At 38.1% G+C, this 12169-nt stretch overlaps 1 protein-coding gene across 2 annotated transcripts in view; it reads right to left on the bottom strand.

Annotated features, from left to right (window-relative positions):
* cep78 (centrosomal protein 78) overlaps positions 1–12169 on the bottom strand; it is an 86258-nt gene that overhangs the window by 29757 nt on the left and 44332 nt on the right. For both annotated transcript variants that reach the window (XM_043712611.1, XM_043712621.1), the window contains one exon: positions 3066–3174. In XM_043712611.1, coding sequence (XP_043568546.1) covers positions 3066–3174 — 109 coding nt within the window. The remainder of the gene's footprint in view (positions 1–3065; positions 3175–12169) is intronic.

Raw genomic sequence — 12169 nt, 5'->3', positions numbered from 1 at the left:
TTATCCCATTTCTGCTTCTAAGGGACTAATGTTTATTTTAACTATGTTTTTATATATGCAAAAGTTCTTAAAATCCATTTTATGTACTCCTGACTAGTTTGCTCTTGTATTTTTTTTATTAACAACATTTAGGTGGCCCTTTATAAGTTTATAGAACTCTCCCAATCTTCAGACTTGTTACTATTCTCTGCAATCTTGTCAACATCCTTTAATTTATGACTATCCTTAACAGTCTTTAATTAACTACTGCTCTGAACTTATTGAGTGAGTCATTTTCGATGGAAAATATTCTTGCTGAACATTCAAAATATTGCTTGGAATGTTTTTCACTATTTATTTATCGCAATACTTTTAATCTATTTACCTAATCAACAATTACCAGTTCTCCCCTTACAAGTGTATTTTCCATTAAGTTTAAGATTCTTTTTTGTGATCAGCGTATGTCATTTTCAAGTTTAACACAGAATTAGATTATGAAAAAAAATTCCCAGTGGATCTTTTACTGAGTTTACAAAGTAGCCTTGACTTTTTACACAATATTAGAATTAAAACAGCTTTATAATTGTTTCATTCCATGATATAATGCTCCAGGAAATTATCCAAGGAGCAGGAAAATCGACATTTCGGGCATGAGCAGAAGGGATTATGCCCGAAACGTCGATTCTCCTGCTCCTTGGATGCTGCCTGACCTGCTGCGCTTTTCCAGTAACACATTTTTCAGCTCCGATCTCCAGCATCTGCAGTCCTCACTTTCTCCAGGAAATTATCACTTTCTACAAACATATTTTTTAGATTGTTCCTTTAATTGTCTTGCCTATTTAATTGTCCCACTCTATGTGAAAATTAAAAGCCCCAAAGTTATTGCACTGTTTTTGTTACAAGTCCCAATAATTTATTGTGTAACTCATTGCCAACTGTTAACTAACAGGATAACTACTGTTAAAAGGCCTATAACATTTTTTTCCCCATGAACGATTTCTGACTCTATCTACTTCTGGTGTCTACCCATATTAATTCTATTTCATGCTAAGTCCAAAATCCTTCCTTAATAATGTCTTATATCATTCGTCACTATAATCTCTCCATTCTGTCTGATTCTTTGACATATTGTGTACCTGAGTGTTTGTTTCCCGACTTTGGTCGCAATACACCTCATTTCCATTGTCCCATTATGTACAAAGCAGGAGCAGTTCTCTATATTGTTATTCACCTTACAATGATTCCATCAACAGAAACTAGTACAGTCAGTCATTTGTAGTGCTGGCACACTAGTCTCAGTATATCCAACTTTATTTGTTTATTGTATTTCACAATTACTGAAAGTTATAAAATCTTGGCATTTTATTTTAATATCTTTTTTACTGAGATTATGAGAGATAATGTTAAAAATTTAGGATACTGGATAAATATCTAATATTTAACAAAGAACTAGCTAAAGTACATAAAGTAGATTGCTTCAAAAGGTCCAAAGTCAATGTATTTGAAGAATTGGCAGAGTTGGGGAGTTATCTGGATGACTTTTCTTTTGGCTGTTTCTTTTACCTCTGCTTTCTGTTTTTAATCCTGTCTTTTGCATGCTAAGATGATGCTGGAGAATGGTGGTTTTGGTTTATCATCATATGTACTCCTGTACCCAAGTACATATGATGATAAAAATCTAAATATAAAAATATAAATTCTTGATTCGAACAGAACTGTAGAACTGCAGAACTGTAAGGATGCAAAAAGAGGTCATTTGGCCCACCATCATGCTGACACCAGTTCTTCAAACAAGCATCATTACCTAGAGCCAATTTCTTGCTTTTTCCCATTATCCCTGCACAGTATTTCTATCCAAATCATCATCTAATACCTTCTCGAATGCCGTAATTGAACCTGTCTCCACCACAATACCAGTCAGTGGATTCCATGCTCTAACTAGTCACTGAATGACAGTTTTTTTTTCCTCACATCATCTTTGTTTCTTTTAGTGAACAGTCTGAACTTCTTCAATGTACTCTCATAACTGAAGTTTCTCATTCCTGGAACCATTCTTGAAAATTGGCACACTTTCCAATGATTCACATCCTTCCTATGATGTGGTGCTCATAACTATGGCAAAACTCCACCTGAGGTCTAACAAGTGTGTTGTGGATGTAGATTTGATTGCTGAGCTGTACAAGTTCAGCATTACCTCCCTAATTTCCTCCTTTAAGCCTCTATCAATAAAGCAGAGAACACTGCATGCTTTAGCTACTGCTCTCTCCACTTGACACTTTAATATCCCAGCCTGTGTTAGTGCTGCAAATGTCCAATCTCACAATCTTGGAAATGAGGTACTGAACACATTCACAAGAGTCTGTCATTGTACCTTTAACATAGATTAAAGAAGAAAAACATTAACTATATTACACTGGGCAAAAGCAGTTGGAAAGATTTCAATACAAGCACTAGAGAAGGACTCAAATACAATACTATTTTTATCCCAACAGTATACTGACAAAAACCAAAACTCCAGTTATTATTTATCATTATCCCCACACTGAAACGTCTTGCTCACATTGGCATTTTCTTTGGAGAAATTTCTGCATATTCATTGGATGCTTTTTCATCAGCTGGTATCTCTCTCCAAAATTTCCAAAATAAAGTACGAACTAAATTCACTATTACTGAAATTTCAGAGCAAACATCTCCGAAACTTGGTTTTCAGCAATCCTGCGGAGATTAATACACTCCTGTCTCCATACACTGATGCATGTACATATGTACATACACACACACACACCCCCTTCTGGATTCTTGTGTGTCTCTCTGTCACTGGGCAACAGCACAGTTTATATGTGCTCAATAATGACTAAGCAAAAAAAATGAAAGAACTGGGATGCTGTATCAGCAACAAAAATAGAAATTACTGGAAAAGCTCAGCAGGTCTGGCAGGATCAGTGAAGAGAAATCAGAGTTAACGTTGCAGGTCCGGTGACCCTTCCTCAGAACTAAAAAGTATAATGACTAAAAATCCTTCTGTATAAGTACTCTCCATATTAATGTTATACTTTATGTATTATTTGCAAAAGAAACATCATTACCTATACGAATAGTAGCTTTTCCTTTCAAACCATGTCTCAACTTCACAGCTTTTCTTCTTTGTTTTTGTTTAGCAGGGTCTCTAGAAGACGTTAGTGTTAGCCATTTGTACTGTTATGAAATAAAAGAGGAACAGCATGACAAATGCTGAGATTACCTGTAATAGTTACAAAAGTAAAATGCTACACACTACTTTAGTTTTGCTGTTGAAGCAAGCTGCATGATTTATTTTCCAAAAATACTTTTGTACTAAGAGTACTTTCACCATCAAATACTTCTCATGCATTGCCCTTGCCTCAGCTGACTAACCAATGTCTGTTTCAGCTTCCCATTATCTGAATTTGAACTTCTTATCCTCTATCCCTTCACAATTCTGTAACCTCCACCAGGTCTACATCCCCTCCCAAACTCTGTTCCTTTGACTGACCATTTATCAGTTTCCCTTCCTTTCACACTATCCTTGGTGGCCATACCTTCAGCTGATTATCCACAATCTGGAATTCTCTCTCTACACTCATTCATTTCTCACACCTTATTCATGTACAATTTAGATAAGTTTTGGTCACCTCTACTGATATCTCCTTCCTTGTCATATTATTAGCTAATGTTAATATATGGCTCCACAAACGTTTCTATATTTAAAGACACTATGTAAATTAAAGCTGTTAGTTCAGCAAAACAAATTTGCCTCCATCTCTGTAAAATAACAAGAGAACCTTTTAATCAGAGGTCAAAAAAGGCCTCTGTTTCAATTTCCAGTACTAACACACGCCATAAGAAATTTCAATTTTATGTTTTCCATAGCATTAAGTCAAGTCCCTAGGCACCTTCCACTAAAGCAAAACATACACAGAGGATAAACAAGTTAAAAATGACCAACAGTAAAGTTGAAAATACAGCTATTGAGAGGGCAGTTAAAGATGAACAATAAGGGTTTGAGGCAGAGGTCAGAGGAAGTAATAGTGAAGATTAAAGGCAAGAAGATTTTACAACAGTGAAGAGATGTAAAGTGCCACATGAACTTTTATAAGAAAGATAAAGCGAATTTTTTGTAAGTCACCCCATCACAGTACCTACATCAATAACAAAAGTCATACATAATTTGAAAAAGTGAAATTAAAAGACCTTCATCACAGTTCAGTTAATGCCTCCTGGGCTCAGGGAAAGCAGATTTAGGAATGATGAAATATCCTGAAGAGGCAGCTACGACAAGACTGCCACAGCGGGCTGGATACTAGGCTGGAAGGTTCCACCAAAGAAGACATACTAGGCCGAGGCTACCACTCCTGGACAAGACTGTCTGCTGAGCCATTTGAATATCTGGATACCGAAGACAAAGAAGATCTCCACATAGGGACAAGATCTCCACATAGGGACAACACCTGTGAGCCAGGATGCCACTACACAGGGAGATTGCCAAACAGGAAGACCACGATGCCGGGCCAAGAACACCTTTGTCATTATTCAGGCACCTAGGCCTTGCTGTGGACCTGGAGCCTCAGCCTAATCTTCTAGTCCGGACCGGGGAAGTTAGCCTGGGATGTGTTCCTTGCTCACCAGGAGACCACTGGTTAGAGTGGAAGGGTTCCTGCTCATCCTAGTATTGCTGCAGTTCCTACTGCCACAGAAGGCCTCCTCCTTCACTACCACTTTCCAGTCTCAAAAGCAAAGAAAACAAAGAGAAGACGAAAAAAAGTAAAAAGGAGAAAAAAAGAAAAAAGGCCTACATCACCAGATGAGCCCCCCTACAGCACTGCCATCCTGAAAAATAAGTTTTGAAATTCATATATTCAAAAAGAATTTTGAAATAAAAATGAATTACATGGTTTGATGTATTAACTGAATTGACTGGAGTACGTTAACACATTTATTAAAATATTTTTACTATGGAAAGTCTCAGCTTCAAAAAAATACTGACATTGGTATGTATGCAAGGCAGATGCTGAATAAGTACATTGTGTACAATTTCTTAGAATTTTTCAATGTATTTAATATACTTAGAATGGCCACATTTTTTCTGTTGTAATGGCAAACTAAGAGTTCTTTTTTCAAAAATATCAGAATTGTTATGATGGAAGAGGATGCCATTCTGCCCATCACATTTGCACCAGCTCTCCAGATCAGCATTATGATTTTGTGCCATTCTCCCCATAATCCTGCACATTCTTTACAATTTTAATACTTAGAAACAAATAATTTCAAATGCTTTATTTATTTTGAGAGTTGTACTAGAGAAAAAAATCAGTTTACATTAATTATAAGCTTGTTGCAACTGCTGTTCTTTTCTAGTACTCTATAAATTTCAGAATATACAGGGAAGTGTGCCAAACACTCATCAATATAAAGACAACAATGTTTGACGGCATTATATAGTGTATTTATGAAGCATACCCCACTAGATCACTTGTTCTATCGAGCATGGAAAATGTCAATTTTTTTTTAAAAGTACAGAGGAACGAACAGCAGTCATGTGATATGGTAGCCAGTAAGTCTACAAACTCAAACACATTACAAACACAGGAAAAAATGGTGAGGGCGGAGAGTGTAGAGCATAGTCTCTGAATAAAGGGGGTTAATTTAAGACTGAGACAAGAAAGAATTTGTTCTTTAAGAAGGTTGCATGGCTTTGGAACTCTTTACCACAAAAAGCTGTGGGGGCAGATCCCTCGTGCATATTTGTTGAAATAGATAGATTCTTGATCAGTATGGGGATCAAGGGTTATGGGGAAGTCGCAGGAAAATAAATATGAGGAAAGTCAGATTAGCAATGATCCTACTGGATGATGGAGCAGACTTGAGGGGCTGAACAGCTGACACCGTCCCTATCTCTTATGGTCTTATCGGATCAACCAAAACTCTACCGTACAGGTCCTTATCATACAAAGTCCCATTCATCTTTCAGGTCTGTGCTCACTAACCTACATCGTCTGCCTATTAAACAATGACTCCTTTTTAGAATTCTCATCTTGTTTCCAAAAGCCTTCAATGGCCATGCCACTCCATATCTCTATTATCTACATCAACTTCAAAAACCTTCCAGATATTGGAATTCTTCAAAATTCCAATCTCTTGAGCATCTCTGATTTAAATCATTTCATTAATGGCCATGCCTCCAGCTGCCAAAGCGCTAACTTCTGGAAATCCCTCACTAAACCTACCCTAGTCTCTGCCTTCCTTTAGGTCATTCTGTAAACACTATCGCTTTGACCACGCTTTTGGTCAATTGATTGAATATTTCTTCGGTGGTTCGGTATCATACTTTGTGTTATAACTTTACTGATATATCTTCAAAAGTTTATTACATTAAATGTTCTAAGCTCTTTAATTCCATTCAGAATTTAAAAATTCTGGCCAAAGCCACAAGTGATATGCTAGTGGGTAATAAATCAGCAACAATATGGGAAAGTTTACATTTTTTATTAACCGAGTGGACTTCTATAAATTTGCTCCTGGTAAGAGGGCAAGGAATGAAAGAGTGAAAGTAGGGACCTAAAAGCGCCACCTCATGTCTTCCTCTCTGATGTCATGTCCAAAGGTCATTTAGCAACCCCACACTGTTTCGAAACCCCTTTCTAAAATAAATTGCTGTTATGTACTTAAGCCCAAATGCTGGCAATTGGGACTAGATTAATTTAGTTGGCATGGTCGAGTTGGACTGAAGGGTCTGTTTCCATGCTGTACAGCTCTATGACTCTGACTGATTCACTGTATCTGATTGCTCCAAACTTATGTTGGCAGCCAAAGTCCAAATTAATTGACATTTCATAAACTACACAGAGCAAAGTTTGTTTTAACCAGCAGCTTATGAAACAACACTCAATAAACTGGCAAAAAATATATACCTCAAATAGCACATATTTACTGTGTAAATTTGTGAAATTATCATAGCTTTTTAATTTTTTCACCACAATGTAAATATACTTGTGCAATTTATTGGCCATACAAAATAACAACAGTTGATTCAATTTTAAGGTTGAAACTTTATTGCTGGAACAGCACAGCAGGTCAGGCAGCATCCAGGGAACAGGAGATTCGACGTTTCGGGCACAGGCCCTTCTTCAGGAATGAGCAGAGAGTGTTCAGCAGGAGAAGATAAAAGGTAGGGAGGAGGGGCGTTGGAAATGTGATAGGTGGAAAGAGGTCAAGGTGAGGGTGATAGGTCGGAGTAGGATGGAGGCGGAGAGGTCAAGAAGAAGACTGCAGGTCAGGAAGGCGGTGCCGGGCTGGAGGGATCCGGCTGAGACAAGGTGGGGGGAGGGGGGATGAAGAACTGGACTTGTTGGGCCGAAGGGCCTGTTTCCACAATGTAATGTAATGTAATCTAATAAAGGTTGAGGTCAATACATTAGTCAGAATAGATCTTGGATCAGAAGATCAAGGTACAGGCCGTTCTGCTCTAATGCGTGTTTCGTTAACGCAAATTCACTATAACGCGATTGACAAGTTGGACCCACAGTTTCTAAAACGTGAACATCTAAAAGATGTATTGGTTATAATGCGATTCTGGACCCATTACTTTAAATGGTGCTGCTATTATGTGATTTTCTTATAACACAGAATTGCACGAGAACAGAACTATTGCGTTATAGCAGAACCCACTGAACAGAATCAGCTTAGGTGAAACTCAGAAACAGCAAGACGTTGTTTACAGGCCACCAAGCTGTAGTCATGTAGGGCACGGAATAACTCAAGAAATTAAAGATGCATGTAGAAAGGGGAATTCTATAATCATCAATTTACATATAAACTGGGTAAACGCATTTAGCTCTAATATGGTGGAACAGGCCCATTTCGGGCACAGGCCCATTCCTGAAGAAGGGCCTGTGCCCGAAACGTCAAATCTCCTGTTCCCTGGATGCTGCCTGACCTGCTGTGCTGTTCCAGCAATAAAGTTTCAACTTTGATCTCCAGCATCTGCAGACTTCACTTTCTCCTCAATGATTCAATTTTAAGTCAATTTATCCTCAAATATCAAAATTTATCATGTTGTCTGAGGATGCAAGTGAGAAAGCTCACTGCTGGTAAGTTTTATTAAAGGTAAAGTTACATGATTACTTATGCGATTTATGCAGTACATAAAGTATAACAGTAATGTGTATATTCTCTGCATTACTTTTCAATGACTTAGTGTGTGTTATTACATTGGTTACGTGGATGTCTTGATTTCTGGAATATTTGATCAACCAGCACACTCCTGGTCCCAAAGGTACCAGTTAAGAAAAAGGTTTACTGTATTTTTGGTTCATTTTGCAACATTTGTCAAAGAGGATTGATGAGGGCAGAGCGGTAGATGTTAAATATATGGACTTCAATAAGGTTCCCTATGGGAGACTGGTTAGCGAGGTTAGATCTTATGCAATATAGGGAGAACTAGCCATTTGAATACAGAAATGGCTCAAACGTAGAAGACAGAGGGTGGTGATGGAGGGTTATTTTTCAAACTGGAGGCCTGTGATCAGTGGAGTGCCACAAGGATCGGTGCTGGGTCCTCTACTTTTTGTCATTTACATAAATAATTTGGATGCGAGCATAAGAGGTACAGTTAGTAAGTTTGCAAATGACACCAAAATTGGAGGTGTAGTGGACAGCAAAGAAGGTTACCTCAGATTACAACACGATCCTGACCAGATGTGCCAATGGGCTGAGAAGTGGTAGATGGAGTTTAATTCAGATAAATGCGAACTGCTACATTTTGGGAAGGCAAATCTTAACAGGATTTATACACTTAATGGTAAGGTCCTAGGGCAGAGGTGGGAAACCTTTTCATGTTGGAAGGCCACATTATGTTAGTTGTAATCTAATAAGGCCGCATCCAAGAAACTTCAATTATATATTCTTCAAAATTCACATTATTTTGTAAAAATCTAACTACTAATTTTAAATACATTCATTTTAAGATTAAAATAAAAATCATAAAGGACAAAAAAACATTAATTAAAAAAAAAGATTTGCTCTACAAAGTTTGGATTCATTCAAAAGGCCACACACAATGGCCTAGAAGGCCGCAGGTTCCCCACCCCTATCTTAGGGAGTGTTGCTGAACAAAGAGACCTTGGAGTGCAGGTTCATAGCTCCTTGAAAGTGGAGTCGCAGGTAGATAGGATAGTGAAGAAGGCATTTGGTATGCTTTCTTTTATTGGTCAGAGTATGGAGTACAGGAGTTGGGAGGTCATGTTGCGGCTGCACAGGACATTGGTTCGGCCACTGTTGGAATATTGCGTGCAATTCTGGTCTCCTTCCTATCGGAAAGATGTTGTGAAACTTGAAAGGGTTCAGAAAAGATTTACAAGGATGTTGCCAGGGTTGGAGGATTTGAGCTATAGGGAGAGGCTGAACAGACTGGGGCTGTTTTCCCTGGAGCGTCGGAGGCTGAGGGATGACCTTATAGAGGTTTACAAAATCATGAGGGATAAATAGACAATGTCTTTTCTCTGGGGTCGGGAAGTCCAGAACTAGAGGGCATAGGTTTAGGGTGAGAGGGGAAAGATAAAAAAAAAGACCTAAGGGGCAACTTTTTCAGAGAGGGCGGTACGTGTGTGGAATGAGCTGCCAGAGGAAGTGGTGGAGGCTGGTACAATTGCAACATTTGAATGGGTCTATGAATAGGAAGGGTCTGGAGGGTGCTGGCAGGTGGGACTAGGTTGGATTGGGATATCTGGTCGGCATGGACGGGTTGGACCGAAGGGTCTGTGTCCATGCTGTACATCTCTATGACTCTAGTTCAAAAAGGCAGCTCACCACCATTTTCTAAATGCATGTAGGGGCAGGGCTTTAAACGCTGGCTGAGACAGCAACACCCTCACCCCATGAATGAATATAAAAACAGAGGGAGATCTTCAGGCCAAAGATACACAACAGTGTGAAAGGAGCTCTCATCAGTCATTCCCTCCAGGAAATCTGGAGGTTACTGGGGACAGAATTATCCATGCAAGCTGCACTTTGCTATGCTCAACCACAGTGTTTGATTCCTTTTCATCTGCATCTGATAAAGCGAATGACATGTTGAAGAGGAAACCAAGAGGCACCCTGCACACACATTAATGTGTTAGAATCAACAACAAGTCTGTTCCCTTTCTGATGGTCAGAACGAGATTGTGTTATTTTTAAAATGTTTAAAACGTCATATATTTAAAACAGAAACCATGGGTGAGAAGAAGCAGAAAAACATTGAAAAAAGTCAGAATTCTGCTAAATAGTGCAAATTCCTCACCCATGATACTAAACAGCGTATTATCCAATTGTTCAATAAATACAGCGAGATCAATTTATAATAAACATGAGTTTATCACACTTTCTGCTGACTCAAAACAATAGAAAAACATTAAATCTAAATCAAATCATTTGTCAGAAATTTTTATTAAAGAAAATGACTTCATAAAATTTTGAAAATTTCTTTAAAAATTCTGGGCAAAGCCACAAGTGATATGCTCGTGGGTAATAAATCAGAAACAATATGGGAAAGTTTGCATTTTTTATTAACCGAGTGGACTTCCTATAAAATTGCTCCTGGTAAATAAGAGGGCAAGGAATGAAAGAGTGAAAGTAGGGACCAAAACCACTACCTCTTGTCTTCCTCTCTGATGTCATGTCCACACTGTTTCATCTCCAGTTTCTTACACTGTCTTGGTTCCATCATCTTAAAGTCACATTTCCATAAATTGCCAAGGCGTTTGATCTGCCACAGATTAGCTCAATATCCATTTCCTCTACTTCAATACTTTTGCACTGAAACTATTTGTATTCCAACTGTCCATATCACTATTTTCCAGTCAACTGTATTCTCCATTTACTCTTCCACTTATTTTTCTTTATTTATTTTCATTTCTAACTACACTTCCATTCATTTCTTGTTCCCATCTAATCTACCCTCTAACTCAAATGATGCTTACACTTATTCCAATACCATAAAATGCTGTGATGAATGTAAGTGAGATAGAACTATAGAGCAAGGCAGGTGCTTAAACAAACCAGCAAACACAGATAGCCACAGGATTAAGACAGGACTTCAGAGAAATAAGATGGACAAAACATTGTTGAAAATCTGTATTTGTATAGTGCCCCTGAATGCAGAAAAATATTCCAAGGCATTTCAGTACTAAAAGCTCAGTCAAGGATGTAGATTTTGAGGAGCATTTTGGAAAGTTTAGATAGGAAATTCGAGAGTTCAGGACCATGGCAACTGAAAGCATGATTGGCTGAGTTACCAAAGTGAAATAGGCAATTTTAGTGACCAGGATATCTGTGAAATAATCCTCTGAGCAACTGAGAGGGCAAGAGTAAACACAGAAAAAAGAACGATCAAAATGGCAAGTCGACTGCTTTGTATTAATATTAGTTAGTCCAGCATGAGTAACTAACACCATGTTCACACCAAAACCCTCAGCTTTCTTCTGTGATGAGCACTTCGGCAGTCACAGTTTCCAGTGGCAAGTCTCGCATTTAACTGGATGGGAAAGGACAATGCAAGAACTCTTATCTGGATAGTAGGGTGCATTCAATTTGGACTCATGGAATAAATGAGCAGTAATATAACACTGGTTTTAGTCTTGACAGCATCTTTGATTTAGATTAATAGTTTGTAATTCAGAAAAAAGCTGCAAACTTTACTTGACTATATCTCCCATTATGTTGTGATAATGTAAATTCCTTTTAAATAAGAAATTGCGCTGGGTTTTCACAGGCCTAAAACCATTTCAGAATTTTATGTGCAGTTGAGTATTCTGTAGTCAAATAATAATGGCCTGCAATTAATATTGACTCATGCAGCGGGGTCAAGGAGGATCACTGGAATCAAAAGATTAAATTCTGCTTTCTTTACACAGATGTTGCCAGACCTGAGTTCTTTCATTGTTTTATGAACATTGTTGTTCCTTCAGCTTTGCTAGATTAAAATATGAAACTCCCTCCATAACAGCAGAGTGCATGCATCTACATCTCATGGGATTTCAAGATTCAAGAAGGCAAGCAGTTTATTGAAGGCAAATAGAATAGAATACAACAGAATAGAATAGAATATCCTTCATTGTCACACACACAGGAGTACAGTGAAAACTTTACAATGTCACCCCACATGGCACCATCTTAGGTACAAAGCACCGAGGTATAG

The sequence above is a fragment of the Chiloscyllium plagiosum genome, chromosome 2, assembly GCF_004010195.1.
Source record: "Chiloscyllium plagiosum isolate BGI_BamShark_2017 chromosome 2, ASM401019v2, whole genome shotgun sequence".
NCBI classification, from domain to species: domain Eukaryota; kingdom Metazoa; phylum Chordata; class Chondrichthyes; order Orectolobiformes; family Hemiscylliidae; genus Chiloscyllium; species Chiloscyllium plagiosum.
Note: the sequence above shows the minus strand (reverse complement) of the source record. Positions and strands in the feature narration are given on the sequence as shown.